At 39.6% G+C, this 27,087-nt stretch overlaps 1 protein-coding gene and 1 long non-coding RNA gene across 6 annotated transcripts in view; one reads left to right on the top strand and one right to left on the bottom strand.

The window, feature by feature from the left end:
• The window catches only part of CDH20 (cadherin 20), a 210,829-nt gene that overhangs the window by 170,464 nt on the left and 13,278 nt on the right, over nucleotides 1-27,087 (top strand). For 4 of the 5 annotated variants that reach the window (XM_045459567.1, XM_045459570.1, XM_045459571.1 and 1 more), the window contains exons 5-9: nucleotides 392-559; nucleotides 5,427-5,614; nucleotides 14,906-15,159; nucleotides 21,695-21,831; nucleotides 24,638-24,759. In XM_045459567.1, the coding sequence (XP_045315523.1) occupies nucleotides 392-559; nucleotides 5,427-5,614; nucleotides 14,906-15,159; nucleotides 21,695-21,831; nucleotides 24,638-24,759 (869 nt within the window). The remainder of the gene's footprint in view (nucleotides 1-391; nucleotides 560-5,426; nucleotides 5,615-14,905; nucleotides 15,160-21,694; nucleotides 21,832-24,637; nucleotides 24,760-27,087) is intronic. The other variant, XM_045459569.1, reaches the window with a different exon arrangement.
• Nucleotides 1-27,087, bottom strand: part of LOC123588494 — a 208,119-nt gene that overhangs the window by 169,328 nt on the left and 11,704 nt on the right. The gene's annotated exons all lie outside the window — the stretch shown is intronic.

The raw sequence follows: 27,087 nt of genomic DNA on the forward strand, positions 1-27,087 counted from the left end.
CAAGTTTAATAAAACACAGATGATTTGCATCTCGACTCTAGATATTAACAATGCACAAGGGAGAAACCTAGAAGCCCATCTTAAACACTGCATTTGTGGTTTTATTTTTAAAAACAAAATCTTAGGGCAACTGGGTGGCTCAGTCGGTTAAGTATCTGACTCGGTTTCACCTCAGGTCATGATCTCACAGTTCAGTTCGTGGGACTGAGCCTGTTCCCATTGACAGTGCAGAGCCTGCTTGGGATTCTCTCTCTCCCTCTCTCTCTCTCTGCCCCCGCCCCCACTCGTGTGTGCACGCGCACAAGAGCTCTCTCTCTCTCTCAAAAAATAAATAAACAAAACTTTAAAAAAAAAAAATAAAAATGAAAACAAAATCTTTTCTGCCCTGCAGGTGTCATTAGGACAGCTCTCATGAACATGGACCGAGAAGCCAAAGAATACTATGAAGTGATTATCCAAGCCAAGGACATGGGAGGGCAGCTTGGAGGGTTAGCTGGGACCACAACGGTCAACATCACCCTCTCAGATGTCAATGATAACCCACCCCGCTTTCCCCAGAGTGAGTACCTAACCAATCAGAGTACAGATCTCAGGCCAGAGGGATGCACCTATTACAGAAATGAAAGAAAAAGGGCAGTCTGAGTCCTCCTTAAGTTCAATTATCCATGGGTTCCCTTCATACATTTTATTGTGCAATTCTCACATAAACATTTCCCTTCTAGGTCCCAACATCCCATAGCACTATACCAGTGTTTCTCACTTTTTTCATTATCACCTCTCTCTGGAGCTCTTCTAAACTTTTTTTTTTTTCCTTGATCGTCATGCCCTGCACCCTGCCCCATAAAATTAAATAGTAAGGAATAAGATTTTGTTGGATAGGGGTGAACTTTAGAAAGCTACAAACCACTGTAGCATCTAAGGTTTTTTTTTTCAGATCTCCCCCTTCCCCAAACCAATGTTTGTCCCCTAGGAGACAATACTGCCCTGTTGAGAATGCAAACAGAGAAACTAAGCCAAAACTGTAGGTGAACACATAGCAGCCTAACTACTTAACCAGTCAACTCACAAGAGTACCAAGTACCTGCTTTGCAATGGCACTGGCCATGAGGGACACAAGATACCTGAGATCCCGTTGCTGCCCCCATGAAGCTTAAAATTCAGCTGGGGAGTACATATTCTAAACTCATCAGAAGTTAACCAACAAGTAGATTTGCCATGCCAGTTGAGTAGTGCAGAATGAAACTTTCACAATGAACTAAGAAGCCTTCACAGAAGGATGATACCTCAACAGGGGACTGAAACATATAAAAGATTTAAATAGAAAGAAAGGAGGACATTCCAGAAGGGGGAAGCCATTCAGTCATTCAAAAAAATATTTGTTTTGGGCACCATCTAGGTATGGGACATAGAGCGGTTTACAAAACAAACAAAATCTCTGCTTTCCTACAGCTCATTCAAGTAGAATCGAAATGTAAGGGAAAATATATATACATACATACGTATACGTATATATGTACATATATATGTATATACATATATATGTATATACATATATATGTATATACATATATATACATCTACAACAGAAAGACCTGGAAATAAAGTAGGGAACGGAATTTTATGTTCAAAGACCGCCTAAAAGTGGAGACGTGCTCTTCAGTGTTTCAAATGTGTTATATTTCTAAAGGAAGTCACTGAAAAGTTTTTGAGCAAGACAGAGACATAAAAGAAGGCTAATCTGACAGCCAGGTACAGGAGGGGTTGGCAAAAGTGGAGGCTAGAAGCTGGGGAACCTGTCAGGGGGCTTTTACAATGGTCGAGACTTGACCTAATAGGGACTTAAAGAAACAGCAGAAGGACTGGAGTGGGACTAACCAGAAAACATGGATTTCTGTCTCCTGATTTCCTGGCTGAAGGAAACATGGCAGAGGGTGGAGTCAAAGATGACTATGATGTTTTAAGTCTGGGTGACAGGGAGAAGAATCGTAGTACTGATGGAAATAGAGGATGCATAATGGAACCAGTGGCAGGGAAGGAGGAAGACAAATACGGATTTGAATATGAAGTGACAGCAGGACAATCTGATTGAATGTCCTTAAGGAAGGTGGAAATACAGAGCTGTAATTGTGGAATGGAGCCCAGCAATGGAGAAGGGAATTTGAGAATCAGATGCCTAAAGGGAGCCGTTGGAGAAATGAGAATTCCAGGTGAAAGCACCCACAATACCAGGTGAAAGACTTGACCAGGGAAATCAGGTTTAAAAAAAAAAAAACTAAACTAAACTAAAACCAGAGTCAAGCCAGACTAGTGGCTGAGTAGCTATATTCTGAATCAGACAGACCAAGTGAGCCATCTCTTTTATCTCTGAAAGATAGGAGAAGTTCAAATACTCACATACAACTGGTGTACACAAAGACCCCCATGAGATTTTATGAAACAGAAAGGCAGAATACTAGGTAAGAATTTCACGAATGGCACAAGCAAGTAGGCTGAGAAGCTGACTGGCTCTACCATACTGAAGAGCAGTGCATCGTGGAACAGTTTGTGAAATGCCATATGGATTGGTTTCTTACTGCTTTGCTGATTCTGTGGGTTCTATCTTTATTACTTCACGAATGGCTCATATTGCACACTATAGATTATATACACTATATATATGTACACTATAGATACTATTTATACTATATATATACTATATAGATACTATATATACTATAGATTCTTGAACATCCTTAAACTACCCTATTTGGCTTTTTAAATTTGACACTAGAGGGTATCTCCAATGAAAACAGGGCAAAAAACCATGTTATTATGTAGCTCCTAAGTGTGTGAATTTGGACAAACCGCAGGAAACTCTTATCACCCCAAACCTGCCAACTTCACAACGGCATCACACAACACAACGAGAACCAGGGTTTTAGTCCTGCCCCGCAAGCCAACATCTTAACACCCATTCTAAAGCAAACATTTTGAGTTGTCACTTTTTCAAAATAATGGAGAATCCAGCGTAGAGTAAAAGCATGGACCATGTTGCACAGAAGATGAAATGTAAATACACAAAAGTAATCGTCGTTAGGGTGCCTGGGTGGCCTAGTCAGTTAAGCATCCAACTCTTGATCTCAACTCAAGTCATGATCTCTCAGTTCCTGGGTTTGAGCCCCGTGTCAGGCTCTGCACCGTCAGCACAGGGCCTGCTTGGGATTTTCTCTCTCCCTCTCTCCCTCCACACTGAGCATGGAGTCTGATATAGGGCTTGATCCCACGACCCCAAGATCACGACCTGGGATGAAATCAAGAGCTGGATGCTCCGCCGACTGAGCCACCCAGGCACCCCTTGACTGCTCATTTTAAAAATTCAATTTTCCTTCTTTCTTATAAATATTACCATAATTTGATCATGGGATGTTGACCAAATGACACAACTATTATTTTATATTGAGCAAGCTCAGTTACCTTTAACTGAACCAAATACAAAGGAATATCAAGATCTTAGGCTATTTATTTCTAGTACAATCCATCATGTATAGAAATCTTACGTATATGCTTGTTTAAACACAGAACACGTAGCTTTCCTGGTGTGGGAAAAATACTTGTTAGTTTTTCCCAAAAGTTCTGCAATAATCCTCAACAACTTTGGAAGAGAATGGAAAGAGATCATGAAATCCAAGTGCCTGCCAGCTTAGTACAGAACTTAGCAATTTCCTGGCTCATATTTGCAAAGAACAGGCTTTATTTCTTTTCCTGTACAAGGGAGGGTGCTGTGAGTTGGCTGGGTGCTATCAACCTCCCCAAATCTTTGTGAAACTCAAGCCCTTACATCTCAGGCTTCCCTGTAGCTTGCCAATACATATTAGAATAAGAGACCATGAACATACTGAAAATGTGATTGTGTGATTTTCTTTGTTATTCAGTCAGTCACATTTTGATTGACAAAATAATGAAGAACGTCAAAAAGTTGAGCCCCAGAGAAGGTAAGTTAGTGAAGACACAACTCTTTGAAAATGAAAATGAACAAATTTAATTGTGAATTCAAAATATCAAGTTGAAAAGGAGAACATTTCCAACTCTGAGATTCTCACAGATGTGACGACTTTTGGGATATTCTAACCTGGAACAAGAGAACAGGACACCACAGAGGTCTGCAGTGGGCAGGGCTGAGGGCAAGGACGCACTGATGGACAACACTCGGAGCTGGAAGCTGGTCGTAGAGTAGCTGGAGCTGCTCTTTGTGGCTGTTCCTCATTTAGAGCTCACTGATCCCCACTAAATATGGGCAAGTGGACAGAGCTAGAAACTCCATATGCTGGCCAGGCCACGAAGGAAAATGTGGACATTTCAAGTGTGAACAGAATAAATACATACTTTGCAATCATAATATTTTTTCCTTTGTCAGAAGGAATTAACATTTGGGGAAATAGTTCATTAGGAGGGACCGAAAGATTGGAAAGCAAGATAATTCCTTCCACTCTGAAGGTAGAGTCACTGAGAGAAGAAATATTTTGGGGACACCTGGGTGGCTCGGTCGGTTAAGCGTCTGACTCGTGATTTTGGCTCAGATCATAATCCCACAGTTCATGGGTTCAGGCCCCGTGTTGGACTCTACACTGACAGTGTGATGCCTGCATGGGATTCTCTGTCCCTCTCTCTACCCTTCCCCCACTCTCAAAAATATAGAAACTTTAACAAGGGGGGTGGAGAAGAAATATTTTTGTTTTCATCTTGTCCTATTCTTTTTTTTTAATGTTCATTTATTTTTTTTTATTTTTTTTTTATTTTTTTTTCAACGTTTATTTATTTTTGGGACAGAGAGAGACAGAGCATGAACGGGGGAGGGACAGAGAGAGAGGGAGACACAGAATCGGAAACAGGCTCCAGGCTCTGAGCCATCAGCCCAGAGCCTGACGCGGGGCTCGAACTCACGGACCGCGAGATCGTGACCTGGCTGAAGTCGGACGCTTAACCGACTGCGCCACCCAGGCACCCCAATGTTCATTTACTTTTGAGAGAGAGCATGAGTGGGGTAGGGACACAGAGAGAGAGGGGGACAGAGGATCCGAAGCAGGGTCTGCTCAGACAGCAGCAAGCCTGATGCGGGGCTTCAACTCATGAACCATGAGATCATGACCTGAGCTGAAGTTGGACGCTCAACCAACTGAGCTGCCCAGGCACCCCTCATCCTGTCCTATTCTTAGGATTAGGTCAAGCTATTTTGGTCCCTCCTTATCAAACATCCAGTATAGACTATGACCTCATAATGTTTGCTCAGCCTGTCTGGATTTCAGTTTTTTCTCTGTAAAACTCAAGTTTTAATTCTTAAACCAGGAGGAAGGCATTTTGCCCAGCATGCCTGATATGATTTGACACTATTGAGGCATTTTTTTATAGCAACAGATTACACGAATGCATGTTCTGACCTTTCTTCACAGAACATTATCAGATGAGTGTGTTGGAATCAGCTCCAGTTAGCTCCACTGTGGGTAGAGTATTTGCCAAGGACTTGGATGAGGGAATCAATGCAGAGATGAAATACACCATCGTGGATGGAGACGGTGCAGATGCCTTTGACATTAACACAGATCCCAATTTCCAAGTTGGCATCATAACTGTGAAGAAGGTAAGGCAACCCCTCTTTTCAAATCATGTTAATGGGGGCTGGGAATATATATGAGATCGGTAAGGGCTGTTACACTAGAGGTATGTAATGTTTTAAATCCTCGGACAAATGTTCTTTCCACTTGTTAAAAAAAAAAAAAAAACAAAACTCCTTTCGCTTACATGTACACACTGGCTGTGTCATCATTTTACAGAGAGGGTACCATGTGATGATAAAAATATAATTATGTCATTTCTCCTAAGTCATTACTTAATCACTTAAAAAAACTGTGGTAGCTTAATTCACTAATGATGTTAATGACTTGATCAATATTTACAGTTGAATAACACTCAGATTTCACTATTTTACACCATAAATAATAAAGCAAGCTATAATATTATTTATGAGTCAATAAATAACATGCAGAGATTTTTTAATTGCTACTCGAAGATCCACAGATGCTAATTAGGCTTGGAAAAGTTTTATCAAACATAGCTACTGAGTGGTATTATCACTTGAAATTCCTTTGCTTCACAAATTACCAAGTTTTCTGAATATCAGTTTTCTGAAAACCAATTTTTTCTGTGACATAAAGCACATATGGATATATCTGGGTGGAAAATAAAACCTTAAAAAATAGAAATTTTATCGTCCTAGTAGCTCTATATGTGATAAATTCAAAAACTCATTGATTTAATCTTCCATCTCCTCTACTTTAAATACATCTAAGATATCTTATTTATTCAACAAATATTTGTCGAGCATCTACCTATGTGCCAGGTATCACTCTACACGCATGATGTAGACAGTAAGTAAAATAACTGAAAATATCTGCCTTTGTGCTGCTTACATTCTAAAAAGGGGAAGAAGATAGTTGAAATACCAAATAAAACAACAAAGTAATATAGTACTAGGAAGTGACAAATGCCACGGTGGGGAGGGGTAAAACAGAACAAAAGTGAGATCAGAAAAGCCAACATGACTTCAAATTTAAATTGGGTGTTTGGGACTGGCTTCACAGACAAGCGACACTTATACAAAGATTTAAAGTGGGTAGAGTTACAGCACAGAGCTGGGCAGGTTGACAACGCACACCCCTGGGAGGTGCCCTACAAATGACTTCAGTGAGAACTATACACAGAGCCCTGCAGACAGGGAATGGGCATGGAAATGTTGTTCCAGGCAAAGGGACAACCAGTGCCAAGGCCCAGAGATGGGCTCTGTCTAGTCTGTTTCAAAAGCAACAAAGGGGTTGATAAGGCTGAGTACAGGGGAAGACTAGTAGACGAAAAAAGTCAGACCTATACGGTCTGACTTATAGGATCCTATAAAGAGTATAGGATCCTATACTCCTTATCCTATAGGATCTTACAGGCTCCTCTAAGTACTTCTTCCTCTGAGGAAAGCAAGGAACACCTGGAGGACTTCAAAACATGTATGACGTAACTGGACTTTCATTATAAGATAATTACTCTGTAGGCTGTGTGGAAAAAAGACCATAACAGGGAAGCAATCATCCAGGTAGGAGATGATGGTGGCTTGGCCTAGGGTAGTAGGAATGGAGGTGGTGAGATGCGGTCAGAATCTGGATATAATCTGAAAGTAGAGCCAACGGGATTTCCTAACAGACTGAATGAGGATAAGAAAGAAAGAGAAGAACCAACTGAGCAACAAGAACAGAGCTGCCTCTGAGATGGGAGAGTCTGCAGGTAGAGAAGGCAGCAGGCAGGTGGTGACAAATACTGGGATTAAGCGTGGACATCTTACCCAGATGGAGATGTGTCGTAGCTACTGGTTACAGGAATATGGAGTCTAGAGAAGAGTTCTGGGCTGGAAATATAAATTTGGGCGTCACAAGCCTATCAATGCTGCTTAAAGCAAATCCAACAGAATGACATTCCAAGGGACTGGGCACATACGGAGAAGACAATGAAATGAGCCCTATAGCACCCCAGCATGAAGAGGTCAGAGAGAAGGGCAAGGATAAGCAAGGAGACTTAGAAGGAGAGATCAGGGAAACAGGAGGAAAATCGAGGGAGTGTGGTACCCTGGAAGGTATTAAAAACTGTTTCCAGGAGAAGGGAAAGACAAATGCTGTTGAAGATCATGTAAGAACACTGAAAGCCGACCACAGACTTTAGGAACAGGGAGATCATCGATGACCTTGACAAAAGCAACAAAGTCGTAACTTAGAATGGAGCACAAGTCAATAATGTCTTTAACGACAACTTTACTACACGCTATTCCACAGAGTTGAATTAACACTGATTTAGAAGGGAAAAGTTCACGTTTGTCCTGTATTTACATAAGCAATATACAAATACAGCAAAAGAACAGATGTATTCAGCATTCCACCAACCAGAAATCTTTATAAACCAGCACAGGATGACCTCAAAACAGTGTAAAGTGCTGATATTAACTTCAGAATAATCAAATAAACCTGGATGTAATTTAAATATTACAATTTCTTATGTTATTCTCATCCTTTGAGTTAGTAACACATTAGAATTATAAAGACGACTAAAAATGGTAATACCAATTTGGTATATGACATAAGATTAAGAACACTCCCCTATGATGTGGTATGCCTCAAGTAAAGAGTTAATAATACACTGCCTACCATGACTGGTAACTGTACACAAGGTAAATGCTCAAAGATTTGGAGAATTATTGTTTCTTTAATGCAAAAATTTTCTTTAAAAAAATTAAACAATCAGAAAAAGAGCTTTTGGCATTCCCCATATATTTTAAATTTCATTTTGTATCTTAAAATAATATATAAGATAATTCTAAATAATAATATATCAGTGTATTTTAAATTATTAGAATATGGCTTAGACCTTATTATAGGCCATTTATTTTAAAAAATACTAACTATTACAATTTTGTATCTGAAGGGAACCCCACAATATTGTTTCTCCAGCTCCCTTATGTGGAGAAAAGATTAAACCTTATAAGATAGACCACTATCTTTCACTGTCATTACTAAAACTATATCCATATTTAATCAAAATAGGCATCAGTTTTGCCAAGGTCATTTGGATTTCTCTTCTGAACTTAGGAGGTGATAGAAAATAGAATTAAAAAAGAGGTCAATAAGTTGGGTAGATGGACAAGTCAAATATAATAAATACTTTAGAGGCTATTGACTGCTCAGTCTGTACTTTTGGAACAACATTCACTCAGATGCCTGACCCACACCCATCTTCCTACTTTGTCATTAATAATGTCATATAAAAGTGAAACAGAAGTTCTGCTTTTGATTTATTTCCATAAGCCCTATTATTTGTCTAAAAAGCACATACTTTTTCAAAAAGAAAAATTAAGTTGAATTGATAGAATTGGGTCTTCATAAAACCACACTGATTACTACCCAGTATCTTGGGTCTTTTTGGCTTTTAAGTAATCAATCAATTGATTTCCAGTCTCTTAACTCAAATGCTTGAAAGATAACTTGAAACACGTATTTTTCAGATTGCTCTTTATTCTAGACAAGCGTGCCGTTATGCCCTACTCTGGTCTTCAGCATGTCTTCTATCTGCCAGCATACAACAAGCAATTGTTTGGAGTCCATCCTCCTTTGTGGCAGGCCACAAAAAGCAAAACTTCCATATTTCATCAAATCTAAGGTGCTCATGAAATGTAAATCACATCATTGTTTTATAAAAGAAAAAAAAACTCTTGCACTTTAAAAAAGAAAAAAAAACCCTTGCAATTCAAATGATACGATGCTTTCTTCTTCCTTATGGTTTTTTTGGTAAAAAGCTCTTATTGACACAGATACATGTGCTTCACTAATATCAGAGTTACTCCCTGCTGTTGTTTCCAGGCCATTCTGCCCACACAACAATTTTTGTTTCATTGTCAAATCATAGTATAATCTTTCTGGAGACATTTTAGGAGGTAATAAAATTCAACACATGTAGTCCCAAGAATGTGCAGAACTCAGCTGAAATACATGCATGCTATCTCCTGCTGGGCCTAAAGCAACTGTAAGATGCCATCAATTGGAGAAACAACTCTATTTCCAAAATGTCAAAATATGAAAAGATGCACACCTTAAAATCACTGAAATATTGTAACATAAAATCTATGTATATTATCACCCAACTGGTACTTGTCAATACTCGTCAATACTTGAACTGAAAAACTTTTTTGCACTATTCAATGTAACATTTTTTGCTGCCTTTCAGGTTTTAGGCCCTTGCTAGGCACTGGGGAATAAAAATCTAATTCTTAGCCTTTGCCCTTGAGTTTGGTGAAAAGAACCAACAGGGTCACATTTGTAAAACAAAGAAAGAAGAACCGTAATAAAAGAACCACAAAACATGACAAAGTACTATAGGAACAGAGGAAGGAATAATTAATTCTGCTGAAGGAAAGTACATTACTATTTTGTGCCCAATTTTTGTGGTTCAATTTTCAAGAATATAATGGCTCTTCTTATGTGCTCTAAGTCTAGGAAATTTCTCGAATTTGGAACTTGGGTTCTAAGATTATTCTTCTTTGATTTACTATTATGACTATGGAAATAAACAATTCTTTGATGTTAAAAAATAAGTACAAAAACTTTTCAAGACAAAAGTCAAACTCCTATATCAATTGTGAGCAAATTAAAGCTTAGGGTATTTCGGGCAATGCTTTCTTTCAATTTTAAATCATAAAATTAGTTAAGTGAGGAGACAATCTTAATGTAATCATCCCTGGGTAGTTTATTTCGAAAAAAATTTTAGCAATAACTAAAAACTCACTTTAGTCCTTTCAACAGATAGTATTGGAACAACTGGATATCCATATGCAAGAGAAACCACTTTACTACCTCACAAAAACAAATTCAAAATGGATCATATACTTACCTAAACGTAATAAACTAAAACTATAAAATTTCTAAAAGGAAACATGGAAGAAAATCTTTCTGACCCTTATTAGGCAAAGATTTCTTAGATATGACACCAAAATCCCAATAAGAAAGTGATAAACAAGACTTTATTAAAATTAAGAGTTTCTTTTCTTCAGGGTACCTGGGTGGCTCAGTCAGTTAAGTGTCCAACTCATGATTTTGGCTCAGGTCTTGATCTCATGGTCATGAGATTGAGCCCCACATCGAGCTCTGTGCTGGTCATGGAGCCTGTTTAAAATTCTCTTTTTCTCTCACTCAGCCCCTCCTCCACAAGCACCCATACATGCTCTCTCTTTCTCTCTTAAAAAAAAAAAAAAAAAAAAAGTTTCTTCTCTTCAAAAGCACTGTTACAACTAATCACAGGTTGGGAATAAATATTTGCCAACACATGTCAGATAAAGGACTTGAATACAGAATATATAAAGAACTCTTCAAGAAGATTTAAAAAAACTGCTAAACGTTAGGCATTAGGGAAATAGAAATCAAAACCACAATGAGATACTTCATATCCACTAGGATGGCTAAAATCAGAAAAACTGATAAAATCAAGTAATGACAAGGATGTTGAGCAGCTAGAACTTTCATGCATTCCTGGAGGGAATTCAAAATGATACAGTCACTTTAAAAACTGGTGTGGAGGGGCACCTGGGTTGCTCAGTCGGTTGAGCATCTGACTTCAGCTCAGGTCATGATCTCACAGTTCATGGGTTCGAGCCCTGCATCAGGCTCTATGCTGACCATTTGCTCAGAGCCTGGAGCCTGCTTCAAATTCTGTGTCTCCTTCCCTCTCTGCCCCTCCCCGCTCACGCTGTGTCTCTCACTCTATTTCTCAAAAATAAATAAATGTAAAAAAAAAAAAAAAAGAAAACTTAAAAACTGGTGTGGAGGGGTGCCAGGGTGGCTCAGTCAGTTAAGTATCCGACTTCAGCTCAGGTCATGGTCTCACAATTTGTGGGTTCGAGCCCCACATCAGGCTTGCTGTGGTCAGTACAAAGCCACCTGGGCGCTTCGGATCCTCTGTCTCCCTCTCTCTCTGCCACTCCCCCACTCACACTCTCTCTCACAAAGACAAAAAAAAAAAAACAAAAACAAAAAAAACTTACAAAAATATATAAATAAAAATTGATCTGGAAGTTTCTTACAAAGTTAAAAATACATTTAACCATATAATCCTACAATCCAACTCCTAGGTTTTTACCCAAATTAAATAAAAATCTATGTTCACACAAAAACCTGTACGCAAATGTTCATGGAAGCTTTATTCATAACCATCAGAAACTGGAAACAACCCAAATGTACCTCGAGTAGAGAAGAGATAAACAAACTGGTACACCCATATCCATACAGTAAATAGTAATAAAAAGGGACAGACTATTCATTCACAAAATAACATGGATGAATTTCAAACGCATCATGCCTAGTGAAAGAACAGATTCAAAAAAGTATTTCCTGAACAGCTCCATTTATACATTTTTTTTAATTTTTATGTTTTTTTTTTAATTTTTATTTTTGAGAGAGAGTGAGAGACAGAGAGAAAGAGAGACAGATGGTGAATGGGGGAGGGGCAGAGAGAGAGGGAGACACAATCTGAAGCAGACTCCAGGCTCTGAGCTGACAGCACAGAGCCCAACCCGGGGCTTGAACTCGTAAACCACAAGGTCATGACGTGAGCCAAAGTTGGATGCTCAACCACCCAGGTGCCCCTACTACGTTCTTATAATAGAGACAGAACATAGATCAGTGGTTGCCAGTAGGAGGGACTGACCACAAAGGAGCCACTGGACAAGGAGCAATGGTGGAGTAATGACAATGATGGAACTGTTCCATATCTTATCATGGTGGAAACATCACTGTGTTAAAACTTACAAAACTTTATACTAAAAAAAGACAAATTTGAATGTATATAAATTAGACCTTAATTAAAAAGAAAATACAAAATGGGGTGCCTGAGTGGCTCAGTCAATTGAGCATCCAACTTCAGCTCAGGTCATGATCTCACAGTTTGTGAGCTCGAGCCCTGCATTGGGCTCTGTGCAGCCAGCTTGGAGCCTGGAGCCTGTTTTGCATTCTCTTGTCTCCCTCTCTGCCCTTCTCCCGCTCACGTTGTCTCTCTGTCAAAAATAAACATTAAAAAAATAATAATACAAATTTATACCAAATTACAAAATGACTTAAAATTAAGGAAAACAAACTTTACCTAGCTCAAACCTACCATAAACAACAGTGCCTACTTTGGGTTACCAATAAGCAAGAATTCTAAGAGAACATAATGTGTAATCTAACAGGAAAAGATGAATATCTAAATTTTGAGAGTAAGTATAAATAAAATGAATTCGTAGGGCACTCGGGTGGCTCAGTGAGTTAAGCATCTGGCTTAGGTCATGATCACACACTTCCGTGCATTCAAGCCCCTTGTTGGGCTCTGCACTGACAGTGCACAGCCTGCTTGGGGTTTTTGGTCTCTCCCTCTGCCCCTGCCCCAGTCACACTGTCCCTGTACCTCTCAAGATAAATCAATAAACTTTAAATACACAGATAAATAATTGGTAAAACTATTCCTTCAAGTAAAACTACTCCTTCCTATCATATAATCTGAGTGGTAGATTTCCCTGTTAATAAAACTTTGCCTTGTTTAAAACCATTTTATTTATTTACTTATTCACTAAATTATCTCTAAACCCAACATGGGGCTCAAACTCAAAACCCCAAGATTAAGAGTTGCATGCTCTACTGACTGAGCCAGCCAGGCACCCCTGAAGCCTTGCCTTTTGACTAAGAACTAAGGAGACAGGCAAGCTGGTGGAAATGGTGCCTGGTGCCTGGTGCCTGGTTTTAAAATGGGAATGGCTGACAGCAAGACACAAGGAATACAATGTACGCTGTAAGTAAATGCAAAACAAGTAGTAAGGGAACAACAACAAAACAATGTTTTGTTAGAATTTGAAAATACCCAATTTAATTAAAGCCACTTCTGCTGTTTCTCAAAAGCTAAGCACTTAATTAAATGGACACATGCCTCCTTCTAACATCAAATATGCTGACATGCAGCATATTTTATGAAAAAAAGTGCCAGTGAATATTTAGTTAGAAAAATTTAAGTCACTGCCAAGTGGACAGGTGACTTTTAAGCTTTAGTTACTGCTTCGCTACCCACTGTAATTATTTTAAAAGTTGGACTTGCCATGATTTTTTTTTTTTATTATTGGTGATGTTTTGAGGTAATTGTTGCTCAAAACATTTTGATATTTTTTTTAAAAAAATAAATGGGTCATTCTTTTTTTTAACGTAAAAATAAATGGATCGTTCTTAAGGGATACCATTCAAGTTCGCTTTCTACCCTAAAGTGTTATATTTTTTTTGACAGAAAATATTCTTATGGTATGAATAGATTTAAAAAAAAGGAACCATCAAAAAAATTATATGTATGACACGGAATGTTACCAGACGAAGTTAAAGTTTTGTGGATGGCCTCTGAATGTGGAATTTAAAAATCTAGGCCAGCAGGGCACCTGGGTGGCTCAGTGTGTTAAGTATCCAACTTTATCTCAGGTCATGATCTCACAGTTCATGAGTTCAAGCCTCGCATCAGGCTCTGTGCTAACAGCTCGAAGCCTGGAACCTGCTTCGGATTATGTGTCTCCCTCACCCTCTCTGCCCCACCCCACTTGTGCTCTGTCTCTCTCTCTCAAAAATAAATAAACATTCAAAAAAAAATCTAGACCACCATTTCTACTCTGACACTATGTAACCATGTCCGCTTAGCCCAGTATTCTGAGCTTCCTGTGTCTCAGTCTCTCCAACTGTAAAATGAGGCCCCGGATTAGGCTCTTAAAAGAGGTTTTTACAGGAGAACAGCTATGGTAAACTTAATACACAAACACTGATCTAACACAGTGCTCTGAGAACCCTTGTAAGGTGCCTATGGTAGCTCCTTGGGGGTAAAATTCACTATTGCCTCTGTACTTAAGAATTTTTTTAAGAAGAAAATGGAAAAGACTTAGGCCTCAGTTATATGTATATTCTCAAACTGGCCTCAAAATCTCTTTAATTATCACATCTTTTCAGACAAAGGAGTATCTCTAAAGATAAGGTAACTAGGCTGATTAAAGAGGAGGCACATTAAAGTTGAGCCTGCCCAGAGTACAGTGGATGTCCTGATCAGGACACTGGCTGCCTTCACTCTCTGCGGTGTCTAGCATCTTCCTTACCTTCTTTACCCGATTTGTGGAAAAGGACCTTAAGAACAAGAAATACAGAACAAAGGAAAAATTCCCTTGTTTTTCCCTTTGCCTCTTTCCCACCATTTTAATGACGATGGAAACCCACCCCTAGCTGTCAATCTTGGCCATCCTTTAGAACCTTGACATCCATGCTCACGGCTAATCAATTTTCCTGTTACTGTTACTTTTCAGCCCCTGAGTTTTGAAAGCAAGAAAAGTTACACCTTGAAAGTGGAAGGAGCCAATCCTCACCTAGAGATGCGTTTTCTGAACCTAGGCCCATTTCAGGACACAACAACAGTGCACATCAGTGTGGAAGATGTGGATGAGCCCCCCATATTTGAACCTGGCTTTTATTTTGTGGAGGTTCCTGAGGATGTGGCAATTGGAACAACCATACAGATCATTTCTGCCAAGGACCCAGATGTGACCAACAACTCAATCAGGTTTTTCCACAGATTTCACCTTTCCCACATTTTCTAGCACTTTTTCCCTTTGCTTCTTCTGAAGACTCTCCTTAGTTCTTCCTGTTTAAATAGCACGGCCTTTTCACGTTATTTAGAAGTATTATGTTGGCAACTCACTGTCAACTGGTTTAGCAAAAAGCACACGTGTGCACACACACACACACCTTAGTTTTCAATCATGGCCCTAGTGACATTTTGAGATGGATTCTTTGTTGTCATGGGCTGTTCTGTGCATGGTACAATGTTTAGCAACATCTCTGGCCTCTACCCACTAAATGCCAGTAGCACCCCTGAGTTGCAACAACCTAAAATGTCCCCACGTTTACCAATGTCCCAGGAGGAAGGGGTGGGGAGGTCAAAAGCATCCTCAGTTGAGAACTACCAAATCACATAAAGCACAGACAGACACAGAGATTACCCAAACATTAAAAGAAAAAAAAAAAAAAAAAAAAAACCTGTCAAATCTTAGGGCACCTGAGTGGCTCAGTTGGTGAAGATCTGACTTCAGCTCAGGTCATAATCCCACAGCTCGTGAGTTTGAGCCCCACATCAGGCCCTATGCAGACAACTCAGGGCCTAGGGCCTGTTTCAGATTCTGTGTCTCGCTCTCTCTTTGCCCTCCCTGCTCATTCTCTCTCTCTCTTTCTCTCTCTCTCTCTCAAAAATAAACATTAAAAAACAGTTCTTTAATTGTCAAATCTTAGTGAGGAATACAAAAGTGATCATCGCACACTCTTTCAATTTTTAGGAACATTTTTCTACTTTAAAAAAATTAGAAAAAAAAGTATACTATATATATTTCCACACACTACAGAAAAAACATAGAAACTACTCCTGTCCAAGGCTTCAATCCCATGTACAATGGCCAGACAGGGCTTTCTATTTCAAGCCTTCAGATCAGTCTCTCCAAAGTGTGTTCTGAACTTAAAGATTCCAATCAAGATGCTTCCCCATCAAGAGGCAGAGGAGAGCGGCTCCTACAGCCATGGCCATTTCCTCCCATCAATTCTGGAACCAAAGTGCAAACAGCTGGTGGACAGGTTGACACCTCAACCTTCCAGAGCAACTGCCAAGCCTCTGAAGCTCAACACAAAAGATCAGGATTCCAAGGCTGTTTGAGGCCATCTGTCACATTCATTGTGGAAGCCACATGGTAAAACGGATCCGGGGCTTTGGTGCATGCAGACAACACATTTTAAATGCACCCAATTTATCAAATGCCTTTTCTATCATGGGTACTTCCTTCACCTAGTGCTATTTTGTATTTAAAATGTGCTTTTTCAGTTCAACGAGGACAGTTCTCTCCTGAGAATAACTATAGTGGGGGAAATCTGCTTCGTCTAACCAATTAGTAAACATTTCACATTTTCAGGCATTACAGAAATGGCTAAAATGATTTTGCTTGAATTCTGATCTCTGATTGTTAGAAGCCAACTAATCTTTCTAGTATAAATTATACCAACTTTATAGAAGTGATATTTCAACCTTAAACTTTTTAAATGTATGATAGGAAGGAAAAAGTTAGTGAAAATATATTATCCCCAACAGAAATGATACATAATAACCATAACATAAATGAAACAAATTCTGTAAATTCATATTTTCAGAAACCAAGAAAACACACATACATATATATTATATCTATCATATATTAGAGATAAAGTAATGTATCATAGATATAATATATGTATCTTCTAATCAATTAGTTAACCTACTCATGTTAGGGAAGATACTGTGAGGAAAGCTTCAGAGAATAAACCTTTATGGGGGGAAGAGAGAAGTAAAACAAACACAAGCTTGAAAATATCAGAGCCCATTTCTAAAATAGTCAATCAGAAGACCCAGTGGATACTTCTGCATCTTCTTTTAGGATTCTAACTCTGGACTTCCACATGGTTAGCACTGGAAATATGACTGTTAGACAAGTCACACTGCTAAATGACAAGCAAAAGGGACTGAATGGAGTCAGAAAACACACACCCTAGAGTGTATGTGCAGTATTCAAGACTGAAGTCATGATCTTAAGACATATGTAGAATGAAAGCAAGATACCAACAGGCCTACATCCACTACTGCCATGGAGCAGTGAGGCATACACAATTAAGAAACCCTGTCTGGCTAGCAGAAAATGCTGCTTCAGATGACTGGCCTTTGAAAACCATCAGTAGGGGTGCCTGTGTGGCTCAGTCGGTTAAGCATCCGACTTCGGCTCAGGTCATGATCTCGCAGTTTGTGGGTTCAAGCCCCGCGTCAGGCTCTGTGCTAACAGCTCAGAGCCTGGAACCTGTTTCAAATTCTGTGTCTCCTTCGCTCTCTGCCCCTCCCCTGCTCATGCTCTGTCTCTCTCTGTCTTTCAATAATAAATAAATGTTAAAAAAAAAAAAAGAAAAGAAAAAGAAAAAGAAAACCATCAGTGGGTCAGCATCAGGAAGGTAGATAATGGAGAGGCTTTCTATTCCAATAGATCCCAGTCAGGAGGAATCCACGAGTGAATGAATAGGCCAGAGGCAGAGAGCAGGGTCCACTGGGCGTATTCTGGGGCAGCACTCTAGGTCCTGAGAGAGAAACTGGCAAGAACAGCCTGACGGCCACAGGCCTGGAGACAACAGATAAGCATGCAGGCAGAGGGGGCAAGGGATTCCACTTATCAGAACTAGGGGTAATTCTCCCTCTGCATTTTGAGTGCAAAGGAGAATTCATATTGCTAGCTTTAGGGTCCCTGACTCTTTGTACAGCCTCACAGCAATAAAGAATGGTCCCTAAACCCAAGTAGAACATCAGGGGTCCTGGATTCTCAGAAGGAAAAACACTTAAAATCAAATCTCTGGAGATAATTTAATAAACCCACTTGGAAATTACTGTCCTGTTATCTTTCCCCAAATTGTTCATTTTATCCTTATTTTTTCCTATAGAAGTTATTTTCTTTTAAAATAAGTTGCATGTTATATGCACCTTGGCTAATTCATCTTCTACATTTTTATTAAAATTAATGAGATTTATATTCCTAAAAAGAAAACACATATTAAATTGCCCTAAAATCAATATATCACCTGAAGTTAAAATGTTATAGATAAAAGGCCATTTAATTTTTTAAAAAGATTGTTAGGACTTTTATAATCTCCTTTCTAGAAAGTCTATGGCATGTTCAGGCATATAAACTGGTCGTGATTTACTAGTAAATCCCAAAACTAAATCTCAATATTTAGTTACGTATACATGAAAAATATAATGTTTAGTATCTCCTAAACAATTTAGGATCTCCTAAATTTTTTAATAAATGCTACAGGCACTTCTGGCAAACAGGAAACTGAACCATTTGGCAACTGAAATAGACTTCTGCTGGTATGGAAACAGCCTGCCCTCCTGTCCTCTCCTACGGGGGCGGGTGTGTGTGTGTGTGTGTGTGTGTGTGTGTGTGTGTGTGGATTTAGCAAGCCCGCCCATTGACGCCCTACCTTCAAATCGCTCCCAAATTCCGAGTGTGCCCTCAGCCAAGCCATTAAGCAGGGAGCCCAACAAACACTAGTTATTGTTCACTGAAGGCTGTTTTGTCTGTGTATATTATGCCTATTCTGCCCATAATAGGTGAGAATATTATGGTTAGAGAAAGGAAAACCACCTACATAATTCACTAGTGTGTCCCAATGTCCCCATTTTCCATCTGTACCTACACCTTTAATTTGTTCTCCTGCCTCCTGAAAACTGGCCCGGCGTCCCATCCAGAGCAGGGAATGCTACTGCTACCGCAATTCAGTAGCTTCTGCTTTGGGAAATCAGAGGGGGGTTCCACCTGCTGAGGGAGGCTTCTCTGAAGCGAGCGTGCAGTGCTTCTGCTCAGTATGTCACCAGGCAGTACCGTCAGGGTTCTGTCAGTTACTTCTATCGCTCCATCTCCTACACTGTCTGTGCCATTTGCTGTGGCGCTGTAGGTCTGAGTGTAGAAAGCTGGCGCATCATAGAGGCCGGGGGCTGCCTCGGCACTGTGCCTACCGCTTGGAGAGCCGCCACCAGGGTTATGGCTCTGTGGGCTGAACGGCTGACTGAGGAAAAGACTGTCATGAGCCAACCAGTACTTTTTTCCAAAGACAAATTCAACTCTTAAAATAGTGAACTTTAAGGGGCGCCTGGGTGGCGCAGTCGGTTAAGCGTCCGACTTCAGCCAGGTCACGATCTCGCGGTCCATGAGTTCAAGCCCCACGTCAGGCTCTGGGCTGATGGCTCAGAGCCTGGAGCCTGTTTCCGATTCTGTGTCTCCCTCTCTCTCTGCCCCTCCCCCGTTCATGCTCTGTCTCTCTCTGTCCCAAAAATAAATAAACGTTGAAAAAAAAAAAATAGTGAACTTTAAAACTACATCACTAATTACACCTAGAAAAGAAACGCTCCAATTAATTTTAAGTGAAATTTTTAGGCATTGTTGTTCTTTATTAAGAAGCCAATAGTTTGCTATCATGGCTTAATCTATCTTCAAGAAGAGAGGAGGCCGTGTTCCCTTAAAGAATTTCCTACGTTCCATGTGCAGTAAGGCGGAATGGTGTGGTGGTTAACAGGAACCGGAAACCAAACTGCCCAGGCTTGATTTCAATCTTGAGCAAGTGACTTAACCAATCCAAGCCTCAGTTTCCCTACCTATAAAATCAAGACACTGTACCTACCTCTTAGGGATACTGTAAGTATTAAATGAGCCAATATATGTAAGGTGTATAAAGCAGTGCCTGGCTACAGTAAGTGTTCATTAAATAGGGTCAGAAGCAGAGAAAGGCATTAATGTACTTCCTTAAATTTCCCAACTCTTGGAGAATTATAACTGAAATGATTCCAACTTCTCCAGCCCTTAGTGGTCACCTTTCCCTTTAATTCATAATCTCTGAACAGCCATTCTGAATTCCTACAGAAAAAAAAATACGTCTTTGGAAGAAAACATTTTACCAAATAATACATATACATGACATAATACATACATATGTGTGTGTGTGTGCATATATACATATCTACACCCTTGTACATATTTGAAACAGGAGTTTTACCATCAATATTTACCCTCATAGCAGTCTGGGATGCATATGTTCTATTTCATTTTCTTTCAACGCTAGTCTGAAAAACAATGCACTCCCATCAAAATGGCAGTTTCCCAGTTTCCACAACTTTAAGATATACACTGTAATCGCTGAGAACTCTAAATAGAATTCTGAACCCAATATATTACAGTAGTTTTATATGTACATATATAAATATATATGTGCTACCTTTGCAAATTATTAGCTGTTTAACTGTATGAAAGTGACTTAACTTCTCTTAGTTTTCTTTTCTGCTAATTGAGAGAATACCTACCTCCTAGAGATTTTATAAGAATTTTAAAAGAAGCTATAAAATATCTGGTATTCCATAAATGGCAGCTATTATAATTATTCACCATTACCAAGGACTACACAGATTCTCAAGAATGGTTCTCAATCATGGCGACATATTATGGAGGGTTTTAAACGTACAGATGTCTGAATCTCCCTCCACACTAACTGAATCTCCCAAAATAGGCACCACGTGAAAGAACACAAAGGGTCAGACTGCCAAATCAGGTTCAACAGGAATTATGGAGTACCCAGGTAAATAATAATTCAAAGGATACAGACAATAGCAAACTATGAGGCAAGCATTCTGTCCTCAGAGAGGTCTGAAACCGTCAGGTAAATATCCTTCTTTTCCTGTGTAAGGATGAATTTTGGTCCACACTGAACATGAAAGATAAAAGCAATGAAGTGCACTGCCTGAACAAGAATGGAGCCATTTGGGTTATGGAACATCTGCTTTGTATATCCCATTAATTATATAACTTACACGATATTTTCTAACAAGTTGTGCCCCATAAACTCATAAATTCCAAGTTTATTTACATGATGCAACCCAGTCAAACCTCGTTCGCCCTACTAAAAATATTGCATGAATGAGGACTCTCTAGCTATTAAACACTATTACTGTGTTTGTCAGATCAGTCATTAGCATGTTTACAAAGGACCTAATGCAAAATCTTTCCTTCTCAATAGGTGATACTAATTATAGGGACTGGAAACACTAACTACAATTTTTCCAGTTCCAATCCAGCATTTCAAAAACTTAGTGAATAAAATTCATTTTGAACAAAGACATGCAGAGATTGATACTCAGCATGTCCCAAAAGCCTTAGGGCAGTATTAAGATTTAAAAAGCTGAAATGGATCTTTAATTGGCTTAAAACTGTCCTAAGCCTTGGTACCCTGTTTTATTTCAACTTACGAATGAGAAAATTCAAGCAGTAATACTTTGTTGTTGGTTTTTTTATGGGTTTTTTTTTTGGGGGGGGGGGGTGTTGGTGGGGGATTGTATCTGGACATGATAAAAACAGCAAATGCAGTCTTCCAAGTGTCCATAACTCAGAACTCGTTGCACCATGTTTCACATAGTATGCACTCAGTTCTCTCATGAAATATGCTGTAGTATATTTATCCAAATAAAGCCACGCATTTAATCTGTGTTTTTGCAGATATTCCATTGACAGAAGCAGTGACCCTGGAAGATTCTTCTATGTTGACATTACAACAGGTGCCCTAATGACTGCAAGACCCCTTGATCGGGAGGAGTTTTCTTGGCATAATATCACTGTCCTTGCTATGGAAATGAGTAAGTAACACAATAAATTGCTCTCCATAATGTGACAAAATATAAGCATTGTAGAATGTAGACATTTCTAGAGCTTGTTGGAACAAGCATTACATTCTTTATGGGAAGAGACAGAAATTATGGTTTATACAAGCAAGTGAATGCATTTAGTTCAAATACTTACTGAGTATCTCCGATATACCTAGTCCTGTGCTAGAGATTAAAAACTAAATAAATAAAAAATAAAAAACAAGACACTACACAAAAGCAATACCAAAAATAGCATCCTTAAATCAAGGAGCTAGACTTCTATATGAAGAAAGGGACAATTCCTGAGAAACCTAAAAGGCTTTGAATCCTTAATAAGACTGGAATGCACACAAATAGTATGGTCAGGGGGCAAGAATTCCTGTCCCCTTCAAAGGTCCTTACAGCTGGACTAAGAATCAAATTGACATGAGACAGATTAACAAGAGAAAATCTAATTTAACAGGCATATATACAGGGAATCCACACAGACATAAAAATTCCAAAGACAGGCACAATGAGCTATACCTGTCATTCTGAACTACGGAGAAGGGGGTAGGAGTTTGGAATTTCAAAGGAAAGGAATGCACTTTACAGGACTATAAGAAGAGCAAATGTTTAGTAATCAGAGGCTAGCCCGACCATACAGATGGGTCACTCAAATAAAATCTGTTGAGAACCCTTATTCTGGGAAAAGTTCCCAATTTAGATTCTTCTCTGTGGGTTAAGGGAGGGACAAAAGTCTGTCTTGAACCCACAGGGCTTCAAGTCCTTCAGCTCAAAATAATCCACATGCAAGAGTGGCACATGGGTGGGGGGGGGGGGGGGAAGGGGGTTGCTGTCCTTAAGTATAAAATAGTATCACTGGATGAAAGGCAGCATTCATAATATATCACCCTTACCATGCACACACATACACACAAACATGGACACAAAAATTTGAGACACCTTGCACTAAAAGGCAGATTTATGGGGCGCCTCAGTGGCTCAGTCAGTTAGGCATCTGACTCTTGATCTTGGCTCAGGTCATGATCTCACAGTTCGTGAGTTCGATTCCTGCATCAGGCTCTGCGCTGACAGCACGGAGCCCGCTTGGGATTCTCTCTCTCATGCTCTCTCTCCCCTTCCCCCACTCATGCTCACTCACTCTCAAAAATAAACATTAAAGAAAGTAATAAAAGGCAGATTTATGAACATAAATGTAAAAATGGAAAACTACTAAAAACTAGATTAACATTTATTATAAACTTCACAAAAAAGTAGAGTATTTACTACTATACTCAATTTTTTTTCATAACACTTGGTGATGGTAAAAGTTCAGGGAAATGCAGACCCTGAGGTACTGGCAGAATTATGTACAGCCATTCAGAAAGGCAAATGGGCAATTACGCTTTGAATTAAGATTATCAAAAATATTCACAGTCTTTTTCCTCAAGAATTCTACTTATAATAACCCTCTTAAAGAAATAATCACAGTTACCAACAAAAATCCATGCACCAAATGTCTACCGCAGTGTTATTTTGACATAGGGGGGAAAGTGGGAATGACCTAAAAGTCTAATAATACGAGTCTAAGTAAATTGTTATAACCACACAGTAAAATGAGATTATCAGCAGATATTAATATACATGTCTTCAAAGCATATTTCAAAGACACAGGATAATACTTCCCTAAAAGTTCTAAATCCAACTTTTTAATTTTGCTTAATTGCAGTCTATGCATGTGTGTGTATGTTTCCATACTTTCGGACACATATGTAACATTACATATATAATGGATATAGCCAGTGGTGGGGTTGTAGATCATATCTACCCTGATTTTTTTTTTTTTTTTGTATTTTCATGATTCCTTCTATAAACAAGTACCATGGTTATAACGGAAAAAAATTTAAGTATGTCAGCACTTTTGGTAAATAGGCAATAGAAATATTTAAGGGGAAAATATAGCAGAGCATAGGTATTTGGGGGAAAGAAAGGAAAAAAAAAAGAATAAGGCATTCTGAGATTTCATAAAACTATTTAGGAAGAATAATTTATGTGTCTTATAATTTCTATTTTGTCTTCCTGGGATGTGGCCAAAACAAAAAAGGACAGCAGGGACATTCCTGGGGCTGTGAAACTGTCCTCGTGTGCCATTGCCAAGCAAAAGACAGACCAAAAAGACACACTCCCCAAGCAAAAGACAGACCAAAAAGACACACTCCCCCGTGAGTGATTATGAGTAACTTCTCCTGCCCCGGCTAAAGATACAGATTCGGTGTGTGTTTGATCCTGTAATATCTCCTTAGTCCCTAAGCAGAAATAAATGTGCAGTGTTATCTGGACTCCCGCGAATAGCTTGAAACCTTGTGAAATATAATTCGATTATTATTCCATAGGAACTGATTACTCCACAGGAATCAAGCCAAGAATGCCACAGAGTATACACCCAATTAGAAATGGGCTGTTTTCAAGCCCAGAATACAGAACTCACCTGTCTTTAATTCCAGAACCTGAAGCATGAGCCTCTTTTTAAGACGCGTTTTACGATACCACCACCCCTCCTCGGAGTCAGACTCTTCTCCTCAACCTCCTAACGTCACACACTCTCTCAGACACACCCCTTGTTTGCCCAGGCGCCTGCGTTCTGACCGCACTCTTACTAGGCAGCACACACGCCCTGCATTTATCTTGCCATCTTCATGTTCTTTACCCATTCCTTTAAAAAGACGGACTGACAAGGTGAAAACCTATTCCAGCAAAGAGCCAGCTTCTTGGACTGCTGACCCCTCACCTTTGGTCTTCTTTGTGTTCTCTTTAGACAACCCTTCCCAGGTTGGAAGTGTTTCCGTCACAATCAAAGTCTTAGATGTGAATGACAATGCTCCAGAATTCCCCAGATTCTATGAAGCTTTTGTATGTGAAAATGCCAAAGCAGGGCAGGTAAGGCAGCCTGTGTGGTGTGTATGTTGGTTAACCTCCAACACATAAAAAGAACCATTACTGGGGCGCCTGGGTGGCTCGGTCGGTTAAGCGTCCGACTTCGGCTCAGGTCATGATCTCACGGTCCGTGAGTTCAAGCCCCGCGTCGGGCTCTGTGCTGACAGCTCGGAGCCTGGAGCCTGTTTCAGATTCTGTGTCTCCCTCTCTCTCTGCCCCTCCCCTGTTCATGCTCTGTCTCTCTCTGTCTCAAAAATACATAAACGTTAAAAAAAGAACCATTACAGATAACCAAATGTTCCCTCAAAGAAATTGAGACTCCAGAAACTAGCAGTTTACAAGAGTCCCCAACTTCTGTGCATCATGCCGCAACAGTCTGTTAGGAAACGCATGTGGAGCCCCCAATGCATTTTATGACCTAATCAATGCTTTGATGGTAGCCTGATTCACAGGCTGGCCTGAACTTATCTACCCATCTTGTGACTCAACAGTATAGTACCGACTACAGGAATATGTGCTCTGGGTCCTGGGAGTGAGGGACCATGAAGACCAGGAGAAGAGTCCTCTTTTCCTCAGTTGAGCACTAACAGCTGAAAATATCTGCAGTAGGGAAGGTTTATTCTTAAATCTTTCCATCTCCCTTTCTTAACTTCTGACAACGGGCACCTTGTTGGGGGACTGCCTGCCCTATTCTCAGAATGCTTTGTTACCTAGAATACCTACACTCTCTCTCCTCCCTCAATTAAAACACCATTTTCTTGGGGCGCCTGGGTGGCGCAGTCGGTTAAGCGTCCGACTTCAGCCAGGTCACGATCTCGCGGCCCATGAGTTCGAGCCCCGCGTCGGGCTCTGGGCTGATGGCTCAGAGCCTGGAGCCTGTTTCCAATTCTGTGTCTCCCTCTCTCTCTGCCCCTCCCCTGTTCATGCTCTGTCTCTCTCTGTCCCAAAAATAAATAAACGTTGGAAAAAAAAAATTAAAAAAAAAAAAAACACCATTTTCTTAATGTTGTTCATGTCACGTAAATTTTGAGAGGAAAGGAACTGAAGGAACAAGTTTCTACCAATTTGAGACAGCCATAGTTCTATAATCTGTAGAGACATATTTGTACCTTCTTTTATAATATGCTTTTAAAGGTAAATGAATAATTTGGTTGATCAAATTCTAAGTGGTGTAACTGAGAAACATCCAGCACTCTGCTTGGAGTAGTCATGTAGTCAGGCGTGCAATGGGCTACTGCCCACCCTGTGCCCACCCTTCTGTACCTCAGAGCACAGGCCATGTCCCTGCTTCCGTAAGATGCTTTCTTGTCTACCTATAACCCAACAGACCCCCTAATAGTCCTAATTTCTTCTTCCAAAGTATATTCTATGGTCCTGTGGATTCTGGTGGTGAGGCAAATGGGTCAGTATAGTTTTAATATGAAATTTATGAGTCTATGAAGCACATATCTACAAGGCAAGGACTCATGCTTTGGTACTTCAGGTCTTCTGGCTGAAATGCAGATTTTGCTTTCACTTCTACACCTGGAAAGTGGCACCTTGCTGCACAAACTGACAAGTGTGTACAACCAAAACTGCTATCGGTGTCCGTACTCACCAAAGATTGAGTCCACACGTCTCCACCATTCTCACTCAAAAGTGATTCACATTCTCCACAGGGGAAAAAAAATGCCCTATAATGATTCTGATCTAAATCATCTCATCCATTGTTTCTTAAAACTCAGTGTAATGGTCTATAGCACTCCTAAAAATTTTTTTCAACAAGTCTAGGATAATTTTACTTCCACATATATTGAATTTCTAGGGAGACTTGAAACATTACACAGCTAATAAAAGTTACAATGCTGACTTTACAGTGTAACAAATGATCTGTGTTATTATAAGTAAAGAGAGAAAGTATCAAAACTACCTGTATACGCTCGCTCGCTCGCTGCTCGCTCGCTCGCAGTTACATAAAGTTATGACTACATGTGAACAAAGACTGGTGGAGGCAGGATACAAAAACAGCAAGTTACTGTGCTGTGGTAATTGAATTTTGAGTGAGAAGGTCTGGACCTTGATTTTAATAATTTCTTTTATGTTATAATATAAAAATTTCATATATAGCCTGTGAAGTATAATATATAAAATTGTATTGTATAAAATTTTACCATGACAAATGTATAATACACGACAAAGCTAATTACTAATCTCTATTATAAAGAACATGACTAGCAGCACAGCAAATTAACCTCTTCTCCCCCAGGAAATGATGTACTGAGCATACAGCTCGGTAGGCATGTCTGGCGTATAAAGAACCAGGCCTTCTTGTGTTAGAGGCGTCGGGTAGTC

The sequence above is a fragment of the Leopardus geoffroyi genome, chromosome D3 (genome assembly GCF_018350155.1).
Source record: "Leopardus geoffroyi isolate Oge1 chromosome D3, O.geoffroyi_Oge1_pat1.0, whole genome shotgun sequence".
Classification (NCBI taxonomy): domain Eukaryota; kingdom Metazoa; phylum Chordata; class Mammalia; order Carnivora; family Felidae; genus Leopardus; species Leopardus geoffroyi.